Source organism: Pan paniscus, chromosome 6 (genome assembly GCF_029289425.2).
Source record: "Pan paniscus chromosome 6, NHGRI_mPanPan1-v2.0_pri, whole genome shotgun sequence".
Lineage (NCBI taxonomy): Eukaryota > Metazoa > Chordata > Mammalia > Primates > Hominidae > Pan > Pan paniscus.
Window position 1 is genome coordinate 90183023 of NC_073255.2, and position 23318 is coordinate 90206340.

The following is a 23318-nucleotide window of genomic DNA, read 5'->3' on the forward strand; positions in this document are numbered from 1 at the left end:
TGAGGATATGACAAAGTCACAATGAATTTCCTGCCACAGCTAGAAGATGCTCGGATAGAAACAAATGCTTTCTACTTTGGTTAGAATTTCTTCTCTCCTTTCAGAAATGTGAGGAGTGGTTTCTACTGTTCAATAAAACCACAACCCAGGATTTACAATGGAGACTTTCCTATCAAGAGACTGAGTGTCACAAGTGCACACAAGACTATATCCTCTGGCTTTGTATGCAACATATTTCAAAAATTACAAAGTTCATTCATATTTGTTCCTACACAAGACAAATGTACATCAGAATGTTAGTGCTAGAAGCTTAGAGAGTATTTTCATTAGTTCTCTTTCATTGTGCAAAGGTTGAGAGATTAATTGATTTGCCAAAGATTATGTTTACTTGTTAGTAAAGGAATAAAGGCCAGAACCCAGATTCGATTCAACTTTGTTAACACTGGAATATGACAGTAAAAATGTCCTAAAAACGCAGTCTTCAAGGTGCAGTACCTGCCGGCGGGGCTGCAAGACGGTGAGCCATCGGTACTGCCCAGTGAGCCCTCGTACTGCACATGATCTATTACCTAGGTCTTGTTGTTCTAAATCCCGCCTATTCAAAGCTGAAAACTCTGTCACACAGAAGATACCCACCTCCACACAGTAAAGCATACAACATTCACCCACACAATCTTCTATAAAAAGGGCTGACAGGGAAATGTAACCAACGGTTTACAATGAGCATATCAGTATTTTTGAGAGAAATGTATTCCAGGGAGAAACCCTAATTCTATAATTGAATTTGGAGAAACCAGCCTATACTGGGGAACTTTTCAGATTGCCTTTCCCTCAAAGAAGGTAAAAGATCAAACAAAAGTTTTTTTTTTAATTAAAATAAAAATGTAAATACAATGGAATATAAGCAGTTACACAACAGACTCCTCTTTTCATTCTAGAAAAATAAGGGATAACATGACCAATTTATGAGAGAAATAATTCTAAAACAAGATTCAGTTACCTTACCAGTCATTTTCCTTGGGAGAAATCTACAAAAATTTGTGTGGAACTGTTTAAACACCTTGGAAATAAGAAGCCACCCTACATGATAAGTTGAACTCAGGATTCTAAACAAAAAGAACTGTACCTCAGTCAGGCGTTCAATTCTAAAACCAAAGCTGTAGAGCTGGTAAACTGACAAAGTCATTTATGGAGTAGTTGTGAGTACAAAATAAAGGGAGAAACTCTCTCCTGTATAAATTTTATGTAGACTAAATTCCTACCCTACTAAGAGACTAGAAGTATTAAAAAATACATTTGAAAATAAAATATGAATGGAGCTAGTAATTTTAATTCTGAAACACTGAAGCTATTCTTCCTTAAAAGATTTTTAATATGGCACAAGAAAACCAGGACAAAAAAAAAAGTAGCATTTTGCATCATGTAAGAGCTTTACTTACCACTTAGTTTCATTCCCATAGGCTTTATTAATCAGTATGGTCAAAGAAGCATATTACATCTTAGAATTTAAAAAATAATAATAACCTGTTGGCTAGGAAGGCATACCAAGGGAATCACCTTTTATTTCCAAATGAGGTGTTTTAAGGATAATAGAATCTATAAAATAGAATAAACATACAACAAATAGTGGAAAATATGCAATCTCTTTTTCTCCTAACCTTCTGCTGGTACTTCCATTTCTGTGCCTTCATTGCCCTCTGAAGAATGGTGGCTTCCTAAAAAGAAAATAAACAACATATAATAAACCAATAAAAACTGACATTGAAAGATGAAAGAGAATCTAGGTAACAATGCAAACAATCTAAGACATAATAAACATATGCAAAATGATTGTCTAACTCTTTAGCAGTTAAGTCGAACAATGTTTTCTAATTCAGAAAAGAATACAACGCTTCTATTTGGAAGCTAAAAAAATTATTTGAAAACACAAATACAGAGTAGACCTAAGTAGGTTTGGGGATTTAATATTAGTTACTATAACTACATGATAAAATTACTAGATATTGGAATCTGAGGAAGCAGAATTATGCTTCAAGTACCATGCTCATCTGTCAAAGACACACATACACAAACAGATCAGAGTAAATGCTTGCTGTGATCAGACACTTAATTAACTCCCTATAAATAAGTTCAGGGTTTGCTGTGGAATGTTTCATGCTTTCCATTTTCACTATGGTGAAAGCCATGGAAACTCAATCCCCATAATTTCATCAAAGTTGTACTTAAAGGAAACTCGTAAGTTAAAATTTAAGATACTACCTTTAGTCTCAAAAGCATTTTAAGTCAGGTAATATAATCTGCCTGCTTCTAAAAACTGGAACATAAAGCAATGATCAGTTAGGCAGTCACAAGGTGAACAGGCTCATCCTACTAGAGCAGAAGTTTTACTCACAAAAAGGAAAGGAAGAATCTAAGACATCAGAGAGCCACTTAGGATTAAGAACGCAAGCTGCCCCCTAATTTGTATCCTCTGTCCTTAAAGATCTGAGCTACTAACATGGAAAAGATTGAAAAACACTGCCTTTAAGTACCAAAAAAAACATATTACCTATCAGTAAGAATACATCGCTTGAGGGGAAAGGAAGCAGATGTTCATCTCTTTTGTCTTATCTATTGAGAACTAAATTCAGAAGCTATACTAAAAGTAAGATATGTTATAAATGTATTTTATCTTGATTTTTAAAAAGCAATGCTTACAGTCTGAAAAACTGTCATTTGGTAGCTAATATCCTTGAATTAAAAGTCCCATACTGAGGTCACATCTTTTTGGTTCTCAGTATCTAGCTTTAGCATGTCACAATTATCTGGGGATTCTTTTCCACTTACTTTATATTGTGAAAACTCACCTGAACTCAAACTCTAGGTAAATCTACAAACCTATACCTATGAGTCACTCTTTAATTCATTTTTAAAATATGCTTTCTCTACACACTTCCTTTCTCTTTTTTTAATCTTAATATTTGAATTTATGGAGCATTAAGTTATTTGACTGTAAAAGTCAAAGAAAAAAGAGATGTGAGGTCAAAGGAATGAGAGTGAAATGATGAGGCCAGTAGGTAAAAAGTAAAATTTCAGCAAAGAATAACAGTTAAGATGATTGTTCATGTAAGCAATAATTCTGTATGTCTTTTAAGATCTGAAATAAACAATTACATTTACATTATATGCTAAGCCTAAAGAAAATACATCTTATGCACTCAAAGCCAGAATAGATAGAATTAAATGCCATTACTAATAGCCTATGAGTATCAAGTTTGGGAACACTGCAAAAAATTGCCAAAAAGGCAATCAATTCGAAACTTACAGATTAACAAGTGCTATTTCAGAATTCTTCTAAATACTAAGTATCAACCTGACCTTATCAATATTTGCATCACTAACCAATAAAACAGTAACCTGGCTTCTGACTGTTCTGAGATAAGGTATAAATGTGTACTTTACCTTCAATAGGAAAGTGTGTCATGTACCCATTTCGAGATTCATTACTAGATTCACAAAAGGGAAAATTGATTTTGAAAAATTGTTGCTTGTGAAGTTCATTTATATGTTAAAAAAAGGCCAATACATTTTTTTCCTTTTCCATTTAGAAAAGTAATATTGTACTTATAAATATTAAAACACAGTCTGTGCAATATAAGGAAACATTAAACACGAGCAGTATGTGGGAGAATGGAAGTGAAAAGATTATACCTTGCAAAGGCTTCGATAGGGGCTGTTTTTCATCAACATCATCAGTTTCAGAAGGGCCTGCTTTGGGATACAAAGATAATACTTCAAAAGTAATCCCCCCCCCAAAAAATGTGGGGTGACTTTAGTCAACAAATTTGGGTGAGATACATGGAATGGCCTTTTTATAAATAAAAAGAAAAAAAATTAAAAAAAAGACTGACAAGATGAGCAATGTCAATTTATGGTCTTGGTGAATGGAAAAATGTAATCAGGTGAATTCATATGTAAACAGTCAAAAGAAATTTTGAAGATGACTGGACATATAGATTGAATGGGAATGGTATGTCTAAAATGGAAGATGTGGGTTTTTTAAAACAGTACAATGTTCATAACAGTAAACTGTAACTTTTACTTCATACAGATTACAAATGCAGGTTTATCTCACAGGTTTATTTGTTTCTTCTTTGGCAAATATTTGCTTACTCTTTTGTCATACTGAAGAAAAATGCAGAACCAAATGTTATATACCTTCCTTAGAATCTCTAAAATAACGTAAACCATCTCCTTGAATCTCTACTGAAATAGAAATGTGACAAACTAACAGCTATTAATTCATTCTCCCTTTCTTCCAGCACAGCGGGCACTTTTTCTAATAAGGTTCTTTCCAAAACACAGAAAGTACTCTGAGTTAAATTCAACTTCACAAACTGCTATATTTTGACAACACATTTACATGTTATCATCAAACTTTTTAATGATTAAAATAATAATAGTTTTAAAATAGAAAACAAAACATTGTGTTTTCAATGGCTATTTAATATAAAACACATTTTGGCATTAATATGACCACAGTTCAGTTAACTATCTCTGAAGAGAATTGGGAAAACATCCGAAGTTGTTTGAAAGGCTTCATTCTCTAAAGCCTAAGAAATTTCACAAAGATGCACCACACTACACATTACAGGCAAAGGACACATCAGAGAAAAAAATCAATTGCATGAGAAATAAAGAAATAGTTTCTATTTGGAATCTCAAAGAAGAGCAAGTCTTGGAATGTAGACTCCTAAATTCAAATGCTAGATCCACTGCTTCCTAGTCTTCTGACTCTGAGTAAAATATACAGAGCTCAAGAAAAGGAAGATGTGCTATTTACAGGATTTAAAAATGCAACCTTAGTGAAGGCTACTAATTGACCTCTAAGTACTGCTTTAGTTGCTCTTCACAAGTTTAACTATGTGGCATTCTCAATATTCTGGTCTAAATATTTTTAATGAGGCCCTCATTAAGTCAATTACAAGCATGTTTCCTAGGATTCCCACTGTGTATGTTTTCTATTAATAATTTAATTTTAGTATGTTCAGAGAATTTATTAAGACTGTGAACAAGTATACAGTCAATTTTTATAAATGATTCATGCTTTGTAAATAAACTTATTTCTTGGGTACACAGTTTTCTATAGTTAGCTTACATATATTAACTGTAGTGAAAATATTCTACTTAGCATATAAATGTTAAAAGAGTATTCATCAGCTAGACGTATATCATTGGTTAAAATCTCCCACATGACTGTACATATCTATAGAGACTTATAATTTGTAAATAATTTTTACTTTTACTGTTTGAGGATACATTGTTAGGCACATACAAACTAATGGTTGTTTTATCAACTTAGTGACCAATTCCTTACAATATGACATAGTCTTATTCTACCCTGCTACTACTGTTTTTGGCTTCCAATATTGCTAAACTATATTTTTTTTAGTTGGTATTTACTCAGCATACCTTCATGTATCACTATACTTTCAAATTATTTTAATGTCCCATATTTGAATTTTATTCACCCTAAAAATGGTACTTGATTTTATTCACCCTAAAACATACTTAACCTCCACCTCTCAAATGCTTGAGGTGCCTACCACTCATTGAGAAAACCAACACATTCCCAACACTCACATTTGAATGCCACTATTTTACAGGAGCACTGAGGTGCACAGAGAAATATATCCAAGCCTATTTTGGAATACAAAAGTTTTAGAAGAAAACATCAATGTCTTTATGTAGAAGAACGAAAAAACGAACTGTATTATAATCACACAGTGTAACTACCACGATGACATGATTAAATCTACTTGTGACAAAACAGATAAATACCAGCTGAGGCAGAGAATTGCTTGAACCCGGCAAGCGGAGGTTGCAATGAGCCGAGATCGCACCACTGCACTCCAGCTTGGGCGACAGAGCAAAAATCCATCCCCACCCCCATGCCAAAAAAAAAAAAGATAAATCTTGAAAACTTAAATTGAGTGACAGACTATACTCAACAACACATACAGTGTACCACTGTGTAAGCTTCACTCAGGAAGTGGCATATATAAAACAATAAATATGACATGACACACACACACACACACACACACACACACACACACACACTCCCGGGAGAATATTTACGTAGTAAAGCACATCACCATCAGGAAGGACAATTCTCAGTTTTCAAGATCATGGTTAACTTAAGAATAGAGAGAAAAGTGGGGATTTGGGGGAGCCCAAAGAAGGGCTTCAATGAAATAGTTACACGTTGTTTCTTGGAGGGAGGAGAGAAGAGACGAATACTATGGTTCACTAAACCTGGGCAGACTGATACTATGCTTTTAGGTTTTAAATATTTCATTTTAAAAAAGCGTGTTAGCCCCTGTAATCCCAGTACTTTGGGAGGCCAAGGCGGGCGGATCACCTGAGGTCAGGAGCTCGAGACCAGCCTGGCCAACATGGTGAAACCCCGTGTCTACTAAAAAAAACAAAAATTAGCCAGGTGTGTTGGCACACACCTGCAATCCCAGCTATTCGGGAGGCTGAGGCAGAAGAATCACCTCAACCTGGGAGGTGGAGGTTGCAGTGAGCCAAGATCGCGCCACTGCACTCCAGCCTGGGCAACAGAGTGAGACTCTGTCTCAAAAAAAAAAAAAAAGAGAGAAATGAAGGCCTATGTCCACACAAAAGCCTCTACACAATGTTCATAGTACCTCTATTTGTAATGGCCCCAAACTGGAAGAACCCAAATGGCTATCAACAGACAAAGAGATGAATAAATTTTGACTCAGGCATACAATAGAATACAAATCAACAATCAAATGGAATCTACTACTGATACATGCAACGCTGTGGATCAATTTCAAAACAATGATTTGAAATGAAAGAAACCACACTGCTCCCCGGCCCATGAAAATAGTCCACATTTTATTATTTCATTCATAAGACTTTATAGAAAATGCAAACTAACCTAAAACAGAAAACAGATCCGTGTTGCCTGAATACTGGGCAGGGCAATGAATAACAAGGAGACACAGGCAACTTTTGGGGTTATAGATATTTCATTATCTTGGATGCAATGAAGATGGTGTATTAGATATGTACATGGCAAAGCTAGCCAGATTTTTTACTTTAAGTGTTTAATATACTATAATTATGCAGTGAGAAAAAATTAAGCTGACAATATCTGCATTTGCCTAATAGGTTTTATTTTGCAACACTAGAACCTGGGATTGAATTCTAAATTGTGCCACAACTTTTGCTCATCCTTTTAAGAACACAAATGGCTATTTTACATATCCCCTCTGGATTGTCTGAGTTGATATTTTAGCCCCATTTTTAAATGTTTTATCCCTGGGACTGAATTACAAATATATATGTCAATCAAGAACTGATCAATAAAATATTATTTAAGAAATTAAAGCAATTGATGAGCAAATTTTAATTTTAACCACGAATAATTTTTAGAAAGAAAAATTGCATTAATTCAAATTACCTTGAATGTTATACTGATAATAATCAGGATCTTCTGATTCTTCCTTTACTGTCACAGCTGCCATTTCCAGGGAAATGCCTAGAAAAGCAAATGCAATGATATGATTGCATGTGAGAACTTTCAGCTAGATTGTGTAGGGAAATCCTCTCTGCCCTCCCTATAAATACAGCAATGCATATTTATTTTAAGTAAAGACTTTACGTCTTTGAAAAGACAAAAGTTTGCTAGGTAGCAGAAGGTAAAAAATCACCTATAATCCCAGCCAATGCAAAGTTTTAACCATTTATTAATATTCTGCAATTATGTGCTGCTCTTTTCTCCAGCAAATTCTTATCTTTAGAATCAAAGAAAAATTTACCACACTCCCTTTTCACTTAATGTTAAAAATACTTTTATAAACCATTAAAACACACTTATAAACATCAGTTTTAATAACTCAGTATTCCAAAGGAGAGATAGCATAATGGTCAACAATTTCAATAATGAGATACATTGGTTTTTTTCCACCTAATACATCCCTTTTATTACAGGGATTTGTGTAAGGGTACAAAGCACACCTTTCTGCATAAAGCTTTGCCCACAATTAGGACAGATGATTTGAAGCAGACCTTTGTGGCTAGATACAAAAGAGTACATGTTGTATAATTCCACTCATATGAAGGTCAAAATAGGCAAAAGCAATCGATGTTATTAAAAAGTTGACTTTGGGAAGGGCCAAAATTGTGCCACTGCACTCCAGCCTGGGTGACACGGCGAGACTCCCTCTCAAAAAAAAAGAAAAAGAAATGAACAATGCATGGGTGCACATACACATTTCAGGCTGAGATATTCAACCACAGTCATACCAACCCTAACACAAACGAAATCGTGAGCTCTGACTTGGGCAACTTTGTAAAGAATATTTTCAACTCTAGAGAAAGAGCTCAAAGAGAGTTAAATTGATATACAAAGGGTATGCAAACCTGAAGCAACAAGCAAAAAAAGGAGTTACTCCATTGCCTTCAATCACCAAGGGGAAAGTGTTTTGCTGCTACACAGTGGTGGCAGAGAACACTGCATCTGAGACCTTTGCAACTCTCTGGGCTAGCTTAGCACTTTCATGTCCATCAGTAAAAGTTAATAGAAAATTACAGCTAACAGCCAGGTGCGGTGGCTCGTGCCTGTAATCCCAGCACTTTGGGAGGTCCAGGCAGGCGAATCACCTGAGGTCAGGAGTTCGAGACCAGCCTGGCCAACATGGTGAAACCTCGTCTCTACTAAAAATACAAAAATTAGCCGGGAGTGGTGGCACGCACCTGTAGTCCCAGCTACCCGAGAGGCTGAGGCACAAAGATCACCTGAACCCAAGAGGTGGAAGTTGCAGTGAGCGGAGATGGTACCACTACACTCCAGCCTGGGCGACACAGCAAGACTACGTCTCAAAAAAAAAAAAAAAAAAAAAGAAAGAAAGAAAATCACAGCATTACAGCTAACAAAAAAGGCTTATCCACTGGGGATTCAGACCCTTCAGGAATAAAAATTTGGGTCACTCCAATTGGCTAAAGAACCTTACACATACTGGCTGGGTGCAGAGGCTAATGCCTATAATCCCAGCACTTTGGGAGGCTGAGGCGGATGATTACCTGAGGTCAGGAGTTCAAGACCAGCCTGGTCAACATGGTTAAACCCTGTCTCTACTAAAATAAATAAATGAATAATACAAAAATGGGCTGGGTGGCACACGTCTGTAATCCCAGCTGCTCGGGAGGCTGAGGTGGGAGAATCGCTTGAATCTGAGACACGGAGGTTGTGGTGAGCCGAGATCGCACGACTGCACTCCAGTCTGGACGACAGAGTGAGATCTTGTCTCAAAAAATATAAATAAATAAAAATAAAAAGGTAAATCCAAAAAAAAGTCTGGTAAGCTGCAGAAACGTAGACTGTGGCGACTATGCCTATTCTCTTCCTTGTCTGTTACAAATGTGTTTGTGTGAAGATTATATGCTTGCATATACTAACTATTCTCTTCTGTGTGGTAGTATTTCACAATAGTTTGGCTGGAAGTTTCCTTTCCATTTGTCCATTAGACTAGAGATTACTCAAATAGGTTTGCACTGCATTTAAAGAGCAGGTAACATAGCTCGCGACTGGATTTTCAGTCAGTCTCCCAGCGATGGGTGTGACTGCTGGAACACTGTGTCTCCCCATTTTGAGGAGAGGGTAAAAATGGATTTCTTTGTAGGAAGTAAAGTTGCATCTCTTTAGATGGAACAGTTGTCTCGTTGTTGTACAGAAGGTCAAATGTGCAGGGAAGGGTGTGTATATATGCTGAGCAGCCAAAGAGAACAGCCTGGGCCACCCACAAAACTGATGTCTCTCAGTTGCAAACCCATCCTCTGGGTTTCTGCTGAAGTTTGAGCTCTGCATAGCAGCTGGCTCCATGTGAGTCTCTGCCACAAGGATACACTACAGAGAGAAAGGCTAGAGGAGGAGAAGAGATCTGGGCCTTCCTTTTGGCTTCTTGTCTGCATTCTCATCCCAAAAAGGTCACTCCTTGGTACCCTCGTTCAGCCTGGCCAAAGCAGGCCCTCCCATCACAACAGCTGTGCCCGGTTGGCAATGTCTCCAACACTACCAGAAGCAGCCTCACCATGCCCCTCAGCCACCAGCATCAGCCAAACACTACCCCACCTCAGAAGTCAGATGGAAAGCTGATGGGGTGGCAGCCACTGCCTAGAACTGTTCCTTAAAAAAAACCTTAGTATTCTCCTTAAGGTTACAAAGTTAACAACTTTATAACCAGTTAACAATCTTTTTTTGTTTGTTTTGTTTTGAGATGGAGTTTCACTCTTGTTGCCCAGGCTGGAGTGCAATGGCACGATCTTGACTCAATGCAACCTCTACTACCTCCTGAGTTCAAACGATTCTCCTCCCTCAGCCTCTTGAGTAGCTGGGATTACAGGCGCCCACCACCATGCCCAGCTAATTTTTTTTGTATTTTTAGTAGAGACTGGGTTTCACCATGTTGGCCAGGCTGGTCTCCAACTCCTGACCTCAGGTGATCCACTCGCCTCAGCCTCCCAAAGTGCTGGGATTACAGGTGTGAGCAACCGCACCCGGCCAACAATCTTTACATTAAATTTTCTCTGTTCCAATAACTGATATGGTTTCTGTCTCCTGGCTGCACCCTGGCTATAAATGTAAATCTTATTTGCAGGATAAATTAAGAATACAAAGATGCAAAGTGTAAAAGAGAAAAAAAAAAAAACCTATAATGATGCTGATGTGTACATAAAGACAGTTGAAAGAATTCGATTAAACACATGGGGTTTCTGAATTCAGCATGTTTCTTTTTAGAAGCAAACTAAATATTCAGGAGATGAATATATGAATTAAGGGGAAACATTTGCAAAATGATGATTTTTTTTGGCACAATCTACTGAAAACCACACAAAAATTTGAGATTTCCTATGGAGTGAAAATAAAGAAAAAAGAAAAACCTTCTGTAAAACCAGCAAACAGTGTAAAAGACTCAAATACCTTTTCCAAAAAAGGATAATTCAACACTTTCTTGCAGCTCTCCCAAAATACACTTACATACATAAAAGCCCTCATTCACATGCACGCACACACACGTTAACGCGGCCCTACCCTCCTCCCCAACAACTCATTCGAGATGCCCTTAGATGGGGTGAAGCGGGGCAGGTGGCTGCCCAGGAAGCATGGCAGAATGAGAAGGCTGATGAAGGGCCGGGGAAGGGGCTGGGGAAGCTGCCGAGGGCCTGGGCAGACAGAGGGAGATGAGGGGGCAGGCAGGGCGGTGACAGCCCACTAAGGAGTGTCCTGTGTGAATAAGGGGCACAGGGCCGAGCAGCGGGAGGCTTGACAGTGGCACTAGGACACAGGATAACACTGGGAAATGATGAAATAAATACATATGCTGAGAACATCTGGGTGCCACGGTTCTAGGACAGAACAGAATTATAAACGGGGGCCGGGCACGGTGGCTTATGCCTGTAATCCTAGGACTTTGGAAGGCTGAGGCAGGAGGATCACTTGAGGTCAGGAGTTCAAGACCAGCCAGGCCAACCTGGCGAAACCCCGTTGCTACTAAAAATACAAAAATTAGTCGTGCATGATGGCGTATGCCTGTAATCCCAGCTACTTGGGAGGCTGAGGTGGGAGAATCGCTTGAACCCAGAGGCAGAGGTTGCAGTGAGCCGAGGTCGTGCCACTGCACTTCAGTCTGGGTGATAAAGCAAGACTCCATCTCAAAAAATAAATAAATAAATAAATAAGGAATTAAATAGCAATTTTATTTGAGAATTGAAAATGGTCTCCTTGGAGAGTGGAAAACAGGAGTGCAGCGAGGGAAGGAGGAGATGAAGGGGGCATTCTATTGATTTTTATAAAAAGCACTATAGAACAGCTGACCTCTTACATTATATGTCTGTACAACGGGAAAAAAAATACATTTTATCTACAAACATATGTAACTGGCAAAGAACTCTGCCTACCATTTACTGAGCAAATTACCTTTCTGGGTCTTAATGTGATAACATTAACAAATAGTGTCACAGTTGGAATACATTAGTAGTGACTGCCTCTTTCTTATCAAAACAAAACGATAATTGAGTCAAACTATAAACTTCTACACTAAGGAAAAGTCTTCCTTAATTTCACCATTGATTCTAAAAGTGCTAGTACATACCAGAATCTTCTGTGGGTTCAGTTTTCACTTTGATGGGGCCACAACTGCAAGGAGAAGAAAGCCCTGATCAAGCCACGTGCTGGTGACAGCCATTCCCACAGCATTCAAAGTCTCTGGGTCTCAAAGTGTTAAGATCCCTCCCAAGGGATCTTAAAAGACTCAAAGGTGGGTGCAAACCTGACTCGCTTAAAACTGACATATTTATTTATTGCATAAATAAGAGTTATTGGGCCAGGCACAGTGGCTCACGCCTGTAATCCCAACACATTGGGAGGCCGAGGAGGGCAGATCACGAGGTCAGGAGTTCAAGACCAGCCTGGCCAATATGGTGAAACCTCATCTCTACTAAAAATACAAAAATTAGCCAGGCGTGGTGGTGCTCACCTGAATCACTTGAACCCGGGAGGCGGAGGTTGCAGTGAGCTGAGATCATGCCACTGAACTCCAGCCTGAGCCACAGAGGGAGACTCTGTCTCCACAAAAAAAAAGAGTTATCAACTGAACTTAGTACTTTAATTTCTATCTATCTTTTGGGGAAAAAAGTACAATAAAATACTACAGAGTAGCATATTAAGACTTATCGGGCCAGGCGTGGTGGCTCATGCCTGTAATCCCAGTACTTTGGGAGGCCGAGGCAGGTAGATCACCCGAGGTCAGGAGTTCGAGACCAGCCTGGCCAACACGGTGAAACCCCGTCTCTACTAAAAATACAAAAAAATTAGCTGGGCATGGTGGCACATGCTTGTAGTCCCTGCTATTTGGGAGGCTGAGGCAGGAGAATCGCTTGAACCCGGCGGGGGGTCAGAGGTTGCAGTGAGCCGAGATCGCGCCACTTCACTCTAGCATGGGCAAAAAGAGCAAAACTCCATCTCAAAAATAAAAAAAAAAAAAAGAGTTACCAACTGAACTTAGTACTTTAATTTCTATCTATCTTTTGGGGAAAACAGTATAATAAAATACTACAGAATAGCATATTAACTTCCAAATACCACTCTAAAGCCAATTCACAGTGTGACCAATGCCCCTGGCTTTTCCCAGGAACTCTACTATTCAGAAATACCAAGTCAAAGAGGGAATGTTCACAAGATCCCCAAATGATATCCTTGCCTATTAAACTTTAAGATGTGTGACATGAGGCCTTTTTAATATTCTGATATCTCAATTATCTAACAACTAAAACTTTTTGAGGTGTGGGAGTTAAACAGCAGTAATGAAATTAGGTTTTACCTTCCACCTGGAGATAGTATTGACCTGTCAGCATCTGTTACCATCACACGACCACCTACATACAAAAAAAAATTGGAGTTAGTTTTTCAACATTTCAAATATAATATGTCTAAAGGCTTTAAATATAGAATTAGTGGGGTAGAACTAGGCTTTGCAGCTCTGGATCACACCAGAATAAACACTGCTTTTCATCCCTTCACCCAACCACACCCTCCTTGAATGAAAAAGCTCTTATTTTCATCAGTGAGAGAAATGCAGAAACATACCATTTGTCTAGTAAGATGGAATATGGAGAATATGACTCTGCTGACGTATAAATGATGAAACAGATTTTTTTTTTTTTTTTTTTTAGAAACAGGGTTTTACTCTGTTGCCCAGGCTGGTGTGCAATGGCATGATCATAGCTCACTGCAGCCTCCAACTCTCGAGGATCAAGCAATCCTCCTACCTCAGCCTCCTGAGTAGCTGGGACTACAGAAGCATGCATTACCACTCCCAGCTAATTGTTTTCTATTTTTTGTAGAAATTTGATCTTGCTATGTTGCCCAGGCTTATCTCGAACTCCTGGCCTCAAGGGAGACTCCCACTCTGGTCTCCCAAAGTGCTGAGATTAGGCTGGGCGTGGAGGCTCACACCTGTAATCCCAGCACTTTGGGAGGCTGAGATGGGTAGATTGCTTGAGGTCAGGGGTTTGAGACCAGCCTGGCCAACATGGTGAAACCCCGTCTCTGCTAAAAAATATATAAAAATTAGCCAGGTATGGTGGCGGGCACCTGTAATCCCAGTTACTCAGAAGGCTGAGGCAGGAGATTTGCTTGAGCCTGGGAGGCAGAGGTTGTAGTGAGCCGAGATCATGCCACTGCACTCCAGCCTGGGCGACAGAGCAAGACTCCATCTCAAAATAAATAAATAAATAAATAAATATAATAATTAAGTTTAAAAAAAACTTTTAAGTCTGAAATTTAACATAAACATGATAAATAAACATTTCTCCATCTTAAAAGAGATTTACACAAAAATCCTACCACTAACATCATACTTCATGGTCAAAGACAGAATGCTTTCCTACTAATATCACAAGGTGATGTCTGCTATCACCAATGCTGTGTGACATTTATATTCTAGCCAGAGCAACAAGAAGAAGAAATAAGAGGCACTTAGATTGCAAAGAAAGTGGTAAATTGTCTTGATTCTCACACAACATGATCTCCTACATAGAAAGCCCAGAAATAAACAAAGAGTCAAATGACTTTCAACAAAGATGAAAAGGATATCTTGAGGGAAAGGACGGTCTTTTCTGCAAATTGTCCTGGAATCATTGGATACCCATGTGCAAAAAGATGAATTTATACCTTTACCTTGTATAATATACAAAAATGACCTCAAAATGAACCATAGATCTAAATGTGAGAGTTAAAGCTATAAGACTTGTGGAAGAAAACACAGAAGTCATATCTTCATGCCTTTGGGTTTACGCAATGGTTTCTTGAATATGAAGTCAAAAGCTTAAGTGAGGGCCAGGCGCAGTGGCTCACGCCTATAATCCCAGCACTTTGGGAGGCTGAGGCAGGTGGATCACCTGAGGTCTGGAGTTTGAGACCAGCCTGACCAATATGGTGAAACCCCGTCTCCACTAAAAATACTAAAGTTATCCGGGCATGGTGGCGGGCACCTGTAGTCCCAGCTACTCGGGAGGCTGAGACAGGAGAATTGCTTGAACCCGGGAGGCAGAGGTTGCAGTGAGCTGAGATCATGCCATTGCACTCCAGCCTGGGTGACACAGCGAGACTCTGTCTCAAAAAAAAAAGCACAAGTTAACAAAAGAATAAACTGATTTTTATCAAAATTTAAAACGTTTGTGCCTCAAAGGATACTACCAAGTAACGGAAAAAGACAAGTTATACAATAAGGATAATGTAGATTTATTAGAATTGGAGAAAATATTCCCAAATCCTGTACTCCAGCCTGGATAACAGAGTGACACCGTTGCAAAAAGAAAAAAAAAAATTTTTTTTTAACAAATCATCAATTAGAGACTTATATCAAGACTACATAAAAACAAGACTCAATAATAAAAAGACAAACAAACCCAATTTTTAAATGGGAAAAGGACCTAAATAGATATTTCTCCAAAAAATATGTATGGATGACCAATAAGCACAATGGAAGATAACACAAGCCTGTAATCCCAGCACTTTGGGAGGCTGACACAGGCGGATCACTTAAGCTCAGGAGTTCCAGACCAGCCTGGCCAACACGGCAAGAGCTTGTCTCTACCAAAAAAGGTTCAGAAATGAGCTGGGTATGGTGGCACACGCCTGTAGTCCTAGCTACTGAGAAGCTGAGGCAGCAGGATTGCTTGAGCCTGGGAGGTTGAGGCTGCACTAAGCTGAGATGGCGCCACTACACTCCAGCCTGGGCGACAGAGTGAGACCCTGTCTCAAAAAAAAAAAAAAAGAAAGAAAGAAAGAAAAGTAAAAACACATCAACAATCACTAGAGAAATTTTTAAAAATAAAAAAAAAATTAGATACCACTTCACATCTATTACAATGGCTAAAATCAAGAAGTAAGTTGGCAGCAATGTGGGGGTAACCCTCCTATCCTACTGTGAGAATATAACATGGTATAGCCACCTTGGAAAACAGCTTGTCAGTTTCTTCAAAGTTCAGTGTAGCAGGGCGCGATGGCTCACGCCTGTAATCTCAGCACTTTGAGAGGCCTCCCTTGATCATGAGGTCAAGAGATTGAGACCATCCTGGCCAACATGGTGAAACCTCGTCTCTACTAAAAATACAAAAATTAGCCGGGTGTGGTGGCGCATGCCTGTAATCCCAGCTACTCAGGAGGCTGAGGCAGGTGAATCTCTTGAATCCACGAGGCAGAGGTTGCAGTGAGCCGAGATCATGCCACTGCACTCCAACTTGGTGATAGAAAGAGACTCCGTCTCAATTAAAAAAAAAAAAAAATTCAGTGTAAATTTACCCTATTCCTAGTAATTGCACTCCTATGTAAATATCCAAGAGATATCAAGGAATATGTCCAGACAAAACGTTGCTCAAGTATGTTCACTGTAACATTATTCCCAATACCCAAAGGTGGAAACAACCAAAATATCTATAAACTGATGACTGGATCAACAGACAGTATGTTCATGTCACAGAATAGTTAGTGCTCAGCAATAAAAAGAAGCTACGGATACACCTACCAAGCTCGATGAGCCTCGAGTGAGTGATGCCCAGTGAAAAAAGCTCATTTCAATAGGATACATACTACATATTCCATTTCTACAACATTCATGAAATAACAGAGACAGGGACGATGAAAGCATCCCAAAATTAGACTGTGATGATGGGTGAAAACCCCTTAAAAACATTTTAAGATTGTAAATCTACTATTAGTGAATTATATACTTAAGACAGGTGAATTTGGCTGGGCACAGTGGCTCACGCCTGTAATCCCAGCACTTTGGGAGGCCGGGGCGGGTGGATCATTTGAGGTCAGGAGTTCGAGATCATCCTAACATGGTGAAACCCCATCTCTACTAAAAATACAAAAAATTAGCCGGGCGTAGTGGCATGTGCCTGTAATCCCAGCTACTCGGGAGGCTGAGGCAGAATCACTTGAACCTGGGAAGCAGAGGCTGCAGTGAGCCAAGATCGCGCCACTGCACTCCAGCCTTGGCAACAGAGCAAGACTCCGTCTCAAAAAATAATAATAATAAAAAAAAAAGGCAGGTGAATTTTATGGTGTATCAATTATACCTCAATAAAGCTGCTAAAAAATTAATCTTTTCACCACAATGAGAATAAAACAAAGGTTAACAGAAAACACAATGTGTATGTTTATGTATATATAATTTTTTCCTTTCATAGTTACATGTTTAAAAGTATTCCAATGATACTGGTTATTTGCTTCCGAAAGTCTCAAATAAACCTGGCTCTAAAGGGTACTACTCTTTATCCTGTTTTCCCTTCAAATGAAATGGCTAGACTTCCCTAAAGGAAGCTGAAATCCGCATCATTCTTCAAGGGCCCATGGAAATGCTCTCTTCCTCATGAACTCTTTCCTGAACTATAAAGGAATCCAACCTCCAATAACATCCACAGCACTTTCTCAGAGACATTCTTGCCGTAGGGATGCAATGTTCTTGCCATGTTCATTTCACAGACTTTTCTCTCTTCCGTGAGACTCACAGCTCTCAAAAGTGGTAATGCTGATACACAGCTGCGTATCCCCTCCCCACCCAATGCTGTGCCCAACAACGTCTTGCCGAGTCAATGACATTAGGTCAATTAAATCCTACTCATAATTCTGGTAAGTGAGGGCAGATGTATGATCTTCTATAGAAAACAAGCAGCGGAGCTGAAAACAAAAAAACAAGTCTCCACTTTTTTAGCTCAATGAACCTTTCGTGGATTATATAAACATCTAAACAGCCCATCCGAAAATGTCTGACATCATATTCTCAAAGACAATAAAACAGAAACCATTAAAGTGTATGAAAATCTAGCAAAACGGAGGCCAGCCAGCTATCAAGGAAGCGAAGCACTTACTTACCTACATGCTTCTTTGGCTCTAAAAAAGGTCTGCATTAAAACAAAACAAAACAAAACTTCGTATGAATATGCTAAATTATTGTAGAGCATACATTTAAATGACTTCTGTGTTAAATATGAATTTTAAAAATACATTAATGTAAGCTAAATATTCAAATTTATACGAATCAACTGTTGATGGGTACAAAGGGAGAAAGCACTTCACCTCTTAATGATGAATGAAATCCCTGCTTTGTTCTCCAAAATCCATTTCAGGGTTGCAAGATCATAGTTCTCGGGGTGTTTAAAGGCAACACCTTCCGGAAGCCCCTGCACTACCACAGCCGACTGGTCTCGCAGCATCTTCTCATATGGTACAGGTACCACTGTGGATTTGCCTAAAGCTTTCCCTGGGGGAGATGAAAAGCGGATGAACATCATTCAATGGTAAGATTACAAAATGAAATCATCGCTAGCTTATTGTGGCTTAATAAGGGCATCCACGATTTTTTATAATATATGATTTCAAAATTAATTAATACTACAGCATTCTATCTCCCCATGTCAGCAGAAGGTCTAAACCTGAAACTGATCCAAAGGGCCAAAATGAAAAGTAGATAAAATATTTTACTTTAAAAAACACACAGAGAGAGCAATGGTTGGTTTCTTGCACTATTGTCTTTCTTGAAGATGGTCCCATCCTGGCATATTCTCAGGTACAATTTGGCCTCAGAATACAGAAGCCCAGCACATCCAACTATTACCATAAAATACCAGGAATGTTTCAGCTAATATTCTCATTGAAAACTTATCAGGTAAATACAAACTTCCCATTTACAAATGAGTATATACTGTCAACCTATTGGGCAGCGAGCCTCACACATACTGAAAATCCCATTCCAGAGAACTGATTTTCACCTATGACCCTGCAGTAAAACCTCAATCTCCTCCTTTGACTGTTTTCTTGTAAGAGCTTTGTTTTATGATGTGACAAGAGTAAGAAAAGGTGGCTTTGCATGGAATTAGAGAGATGAGCATGCTTATTAGAAAGAAACAGCTAGGCCAGGCATGGTGGCTCACACCTGTAATCCCAGCACTTTGGGAGGCCAAGGTGGGTGGATCACCTGAGATCAGGAGTTCGAGACCAGCCTGGCGAATGTGGTGAAACCCCATCTCTACTAAAATTTAACACAAAAATTAGCTGGGCATGGTGGCGGACACCTGTAATCCTAGTTACTCAGGGGGCTGAGGCAGGAGAATCACTTGAAACCGGGAGGCGGAGATTGCAGTGAGCTGAGATCGTGCCACTGCACTCCAGCCTGGGCGACAGAGCGAGACTCCATCTCAAACAAAAAAAAAACAGAAAGAAAGAAACAGCTCTACTGGCCACACTTCTTCCTGGGTTCCTTCAAAATGGAAGTGGAAGAAAGTAAGGTTATTGCTAATCCATTCAGTCACTGAAAATGTGTGTTATATGATTTTCGAATCAATTACATAAGCTCCCCTTTAGAAAACTCAATTATATAATGTATCTTTTAGAAAAATTAAGTCTATTGTTTTTACCATAGCAAAAGCAGAAATAGTCCTCAACTGTTTTTCTGAGTGTTTCAATTTCTACAGCATCTACACTCATCCGATTTGCCTGGGTTGTAGATTTCATTTTATGCATCTCTGCAGCTTTTTCTTCTTCTTCAACACCTGTAAAAAAAATAAAAAATAAAATTAAATTAAAAAATAATAAAAAGGTCCATATCCATTACCTTAATATTTGGTTTTTAGTAAAAATCGTTTTCCTGTATCCTAACAGGGAAAACTATTTTTATCATGTATTCTAACAGGAAAAAACTATTTCTTAACCATTCTTTAACATTTATTAATCATTGTAACCAATGATTTGTTATTTTGTAACAAAATAGCAAGTCACTTGTGATTTGTTATAAAAGCAAAAAACAGGCCAAGCCCAAGGGCTCACGCCTGTAATTCCACCACCTTGTGAGGCTGAAGCAGGAGGACTGCTTGAGCCCAGGAGTTCAAGACCAGCTTTGGCAACATAACAAGGACACATCTCTGCAAAAAAATGAAAATAGCCAGGTATAGTGTTGTATGTCTGCAGTCCTAGCTGTCTGGGGGCTGAAGTGAGGGCTGCTTGAGTCTAGAAGTTTAAGGCTGCAGTGAGCTATGATGGGGCCGAGAACATACCACAGCACTCCAGCCTGGGTGATGGATAGAGGCTGTGTCTCTTAAATTAAAAAAAAAAAAAAAAAGGCCAGGTGCGGTGGCTCACACCTGTAATCCCAGCACTTTGGGAGGCTGAGGCTGGCAGATGACAAGGTCAAGAGATTGACAGCATCCTGGTCAACATGATGAAACCACCGTCTCTACTAAAAATACAAAAATTAGGCCGGGCGCGGTGGCTCACGCCTGTAATCCCTGCACTTTGGGAGGCCGAGGCGGGTGGATCACGAGATCAGGAGATCGAGACCATCCTGGCTAACACAGTGAAACTCCGTCTCTACTAAAAATACAAAAAATTCTCCGGGCGTGGTGGCGGGCGCCTGTGGTCCCAGCTACTCGGGAGGCTGGGGCAAGAGAATGGCGTGAGCCCGGGAGGTGGAGCTTGCAGAGAGCGGAAATTGCGCCACTGCACTCCAGCCTGGGCGACAGAGTGAGACTCCGTCTCAAAAAAACAAACAAAAAAAAAAATACAAAAATTAGCTGGGCATGGTGGCACACACCTGTAGTCTCAGCTACTTGGGAGGCTGAGGCAGGAGAATTGCTTGAACCCGGGAGGTGGAGGGTGCAGTGAGCCAAGATTGCACCACTGCACTCCAGCCTGGTGACAGAGCAAGATTCCGTCTCAAAAAAATAAAAAATAAAAGGCAGGGAGATGGAGATTTAAAAGGGAACTTTTCAAATAAAAATCTAAAATACTTAAATGAGATGAATGAAAGTAATATGAAATGGTGACCATCTCTGAAATAAGTGTAGCCATAGCTAAAAATACTACATACTAGTACCCTTGTACTACTTTAAAAAAGAAAATTTGTATTGGTTACAAATTTAAATATGAGAAGATTATCAACACAAAAAAATTCTAGGCTTGCAAAGTCTAGCACAATAACAAATAGATACATGTGGCACTTGCAACTTGGCTGGTCCAAATTCAGATGTTTCATGAGTGTACAATACACACTGGATTTTGAAGACTTGGTACAAAAAAAGTATGACAAATATCCCATTAATAATTTTTTTTTTTTCTGGAGACGGAGTCTTGCTCTGTCACCAGGCTGGAGTGCAGTGGCACGATCTTGGCTCACTGCAATCTCCACGTCCCAGGTTCAAACGATTCTTCTGCCTCAGCCTCCCGAGTAGCTGGGATTACAGGTGCGCGCCACCACTCCCAGCTAATTTTTGTATTTTTAGTAGAGACAGGGTTTCACCATGTTGGCCAGATGGTCTCGATCTCCTGAACTCGTGATCCGCCTGCCTCTGCCTCCCAAAGTGCTGGGATTACAGGCATGAGCCACCACACCCGGCCCATTAATAATTTTTAAATTGATTACATGTTGAAATATTTTAGATATAATAAGTTAAAGTATTACCAGTAAAATGAATTTCACTTTTTTCTTTATTTTTCTTTAATGTTCTAACTAGAAAGTTTTAAATTATGTGAGAGACTCACATGATACTTTTTTCTGCTGAACAACGCTTTTCTAAATCCCAGAAAAGCGCTCAGAATTCTCCTGAAGAATTTCTATGATTGCCTCATAAACCTATTGATTACCTTCCAGAAGACCATTATTGCTCCTTATCTGCAAAGTACTTTACACAAACAAGTAAGAGGTACTTGAGAATTAGGCCGGGTGCAGTGGCTCATGCCTGTAATCCCAGCACTTTGGGAGGCCAAGGAGGGCAGATCGCCTGAGGTCAGGAGTTTAAGATCAGTCTGGCCAACATGGTGAAACCCCACCTCTACTAAAAAATACAAAAAATTAGCCAGGCATGGTGGCGGGCGCCTGTAGTCCCAGCTACTTGGGAGGCGGAGGCAGGAGAATGGCGTGAACCCGGGAGGCGAAGCTTGCAGTGAGCTGAGATCGTGCCACTGCACTCTAGCCTGGGCGACAGAGCGAGACTCCGTCTCGAAAAAAAAAAAAAAATTAGCCGGGTGTAGTGACACATGCCTGTAATCCCAGCTACTAGAAAGGCTGAGGCAGGAGACTTGCTTGAACCTGGGAGGCAGAAGTTGCAGTGAGCCAAGATCGCACCACTGCACTCCATGGGCGATAGTGAGACTCTGTCTCAAAAAAAAAGAGAAGAAGGAGAATTAGATACAAAAACCATTCTCCATGGATCAAATTATTAACAATGAGGCCAGTCACGGTGGCTCACGCCGGTAATCCTAGCACTTTGGGAGGCCAAGGTGGGTGGATCACTTGAGGTAAGGAGTTCGAGACCAGCCAGGCCAACATGGCAAAACCCCATCTCTACTAAAAATACAAAAATTAGCCAGGTGTGCCTGTAATCCCAGCTACTCGGGAGGCTGAGACAGAAGAATCGCTTGAACCTGGGAGGCTGAGGTTGCAGTGAGCCAAGATCACGCCACTGCACTCCAGCCTGGGTGACAGGGCAAGACTCCTTAAAAAAAAAAAAATTATTAGCAATAAAAACAAAGTATGAATACTGATGGACAGTGACTACAGCTTGCAGCTGAGGACAACGCCCTTAATGCTTAGTTCTAACCAGTGGAGAACCACATAAGCCAGGCAGGACAGGGAAGGGGAGAATAAGTACAGCTGCAGGCAGGCTTATGGTGTTGGTGGGGCAGACAGCAGCTGATACACACACAATCAAAACAGCATTATTAGTATAAAGAAACAAAGAAACATAATCAATGCTTGAACATTTCTCAACATTATAATAATGACAACATTTTAAAGATAAGTTACTAACATAAAGCTTAGAAGATTACAGCATGGGGGTAAGGGACAGGGGGAGGAATACAGTGGCAGGGGATAGTTTTTAAAACAAACTAAAAATACAATTGGGAATTAAAATTCGTGAATTAACAAAACTTTTTGTTCACTAATAAGTTGCTGAATGTATCACCAATTTAATCTAAACTGACATCAGAAGTTTAACTTTAGACCTTAGTGGCATACAAGCATCTGCAGGTTCACTTCCAAACCACCACAATAATACAAGTATAAAGTAAAGTCACACAGATGTTTTGGTTTCCCAATGCATATAAAAGTTACATTGACTCTTGCTTTCATGAAAGGTCTCTCTGTAGTGTGAGGCTATTTGGTAGCATTTTACCCACAGTAGAACTTGTTTCAAAATTGGAGTCAATCCTCCAAAACCCTGCCATTGCTTTATGAACTAAGTTATGT

The 23318-nt window shown here is 39.5% G+C and overlaps 1 protein-coding gene across 17 annotated transcripts in view; it reads right to left on the reverse strand.

Annotated features, from left to right (window-relative positions):
• GTF2I (general transcription factor IIi) overlaps window positions 1–23318 on the reverse strand; it is a 103307-nt gene that overhangs the window by 42088 nt on the left and 37901 nt on the right. For 8 of the 17 annotated variants that reach the window (XM_034951429.3, XM_055114468.2, XM_055114469.2 and 5 more), the window contains 7 exons: window positions 19492–19626; window positions 18155–18338; window positions 17951–17979; window positions 13392–13446; window positions 12165–12208; window positions 7475–7552; window positions 1659–1715 (listed from right to left, as the gene is read on the reverse strand). In XM_034951429.3, coding sequence (XP_034807320.1) covers window positions 1659–1715; window positions 7475–7552; window positions 12165–12208; window positions 13392–13446; window positions 17951–17979; window positions 18155–18338; window positions 19492–19626 — 582 coding nt within the window. Of the gene's footprint in view, window positions 1–1658; window positions 1716–3690; window positions 3751–7474; window positions 7553–12164; window positions 12209–13391; window positions 13447–17950; window positions 17980–18154; window positions 18339–19491; window positions 19627–23318 lie in introns of all 17 variants that reach the window. The other 9 variants (XM_055114465.2, XM_034951428.2, XM_055114466.2 and 6 more) reach the window with 2 other exon arrangements.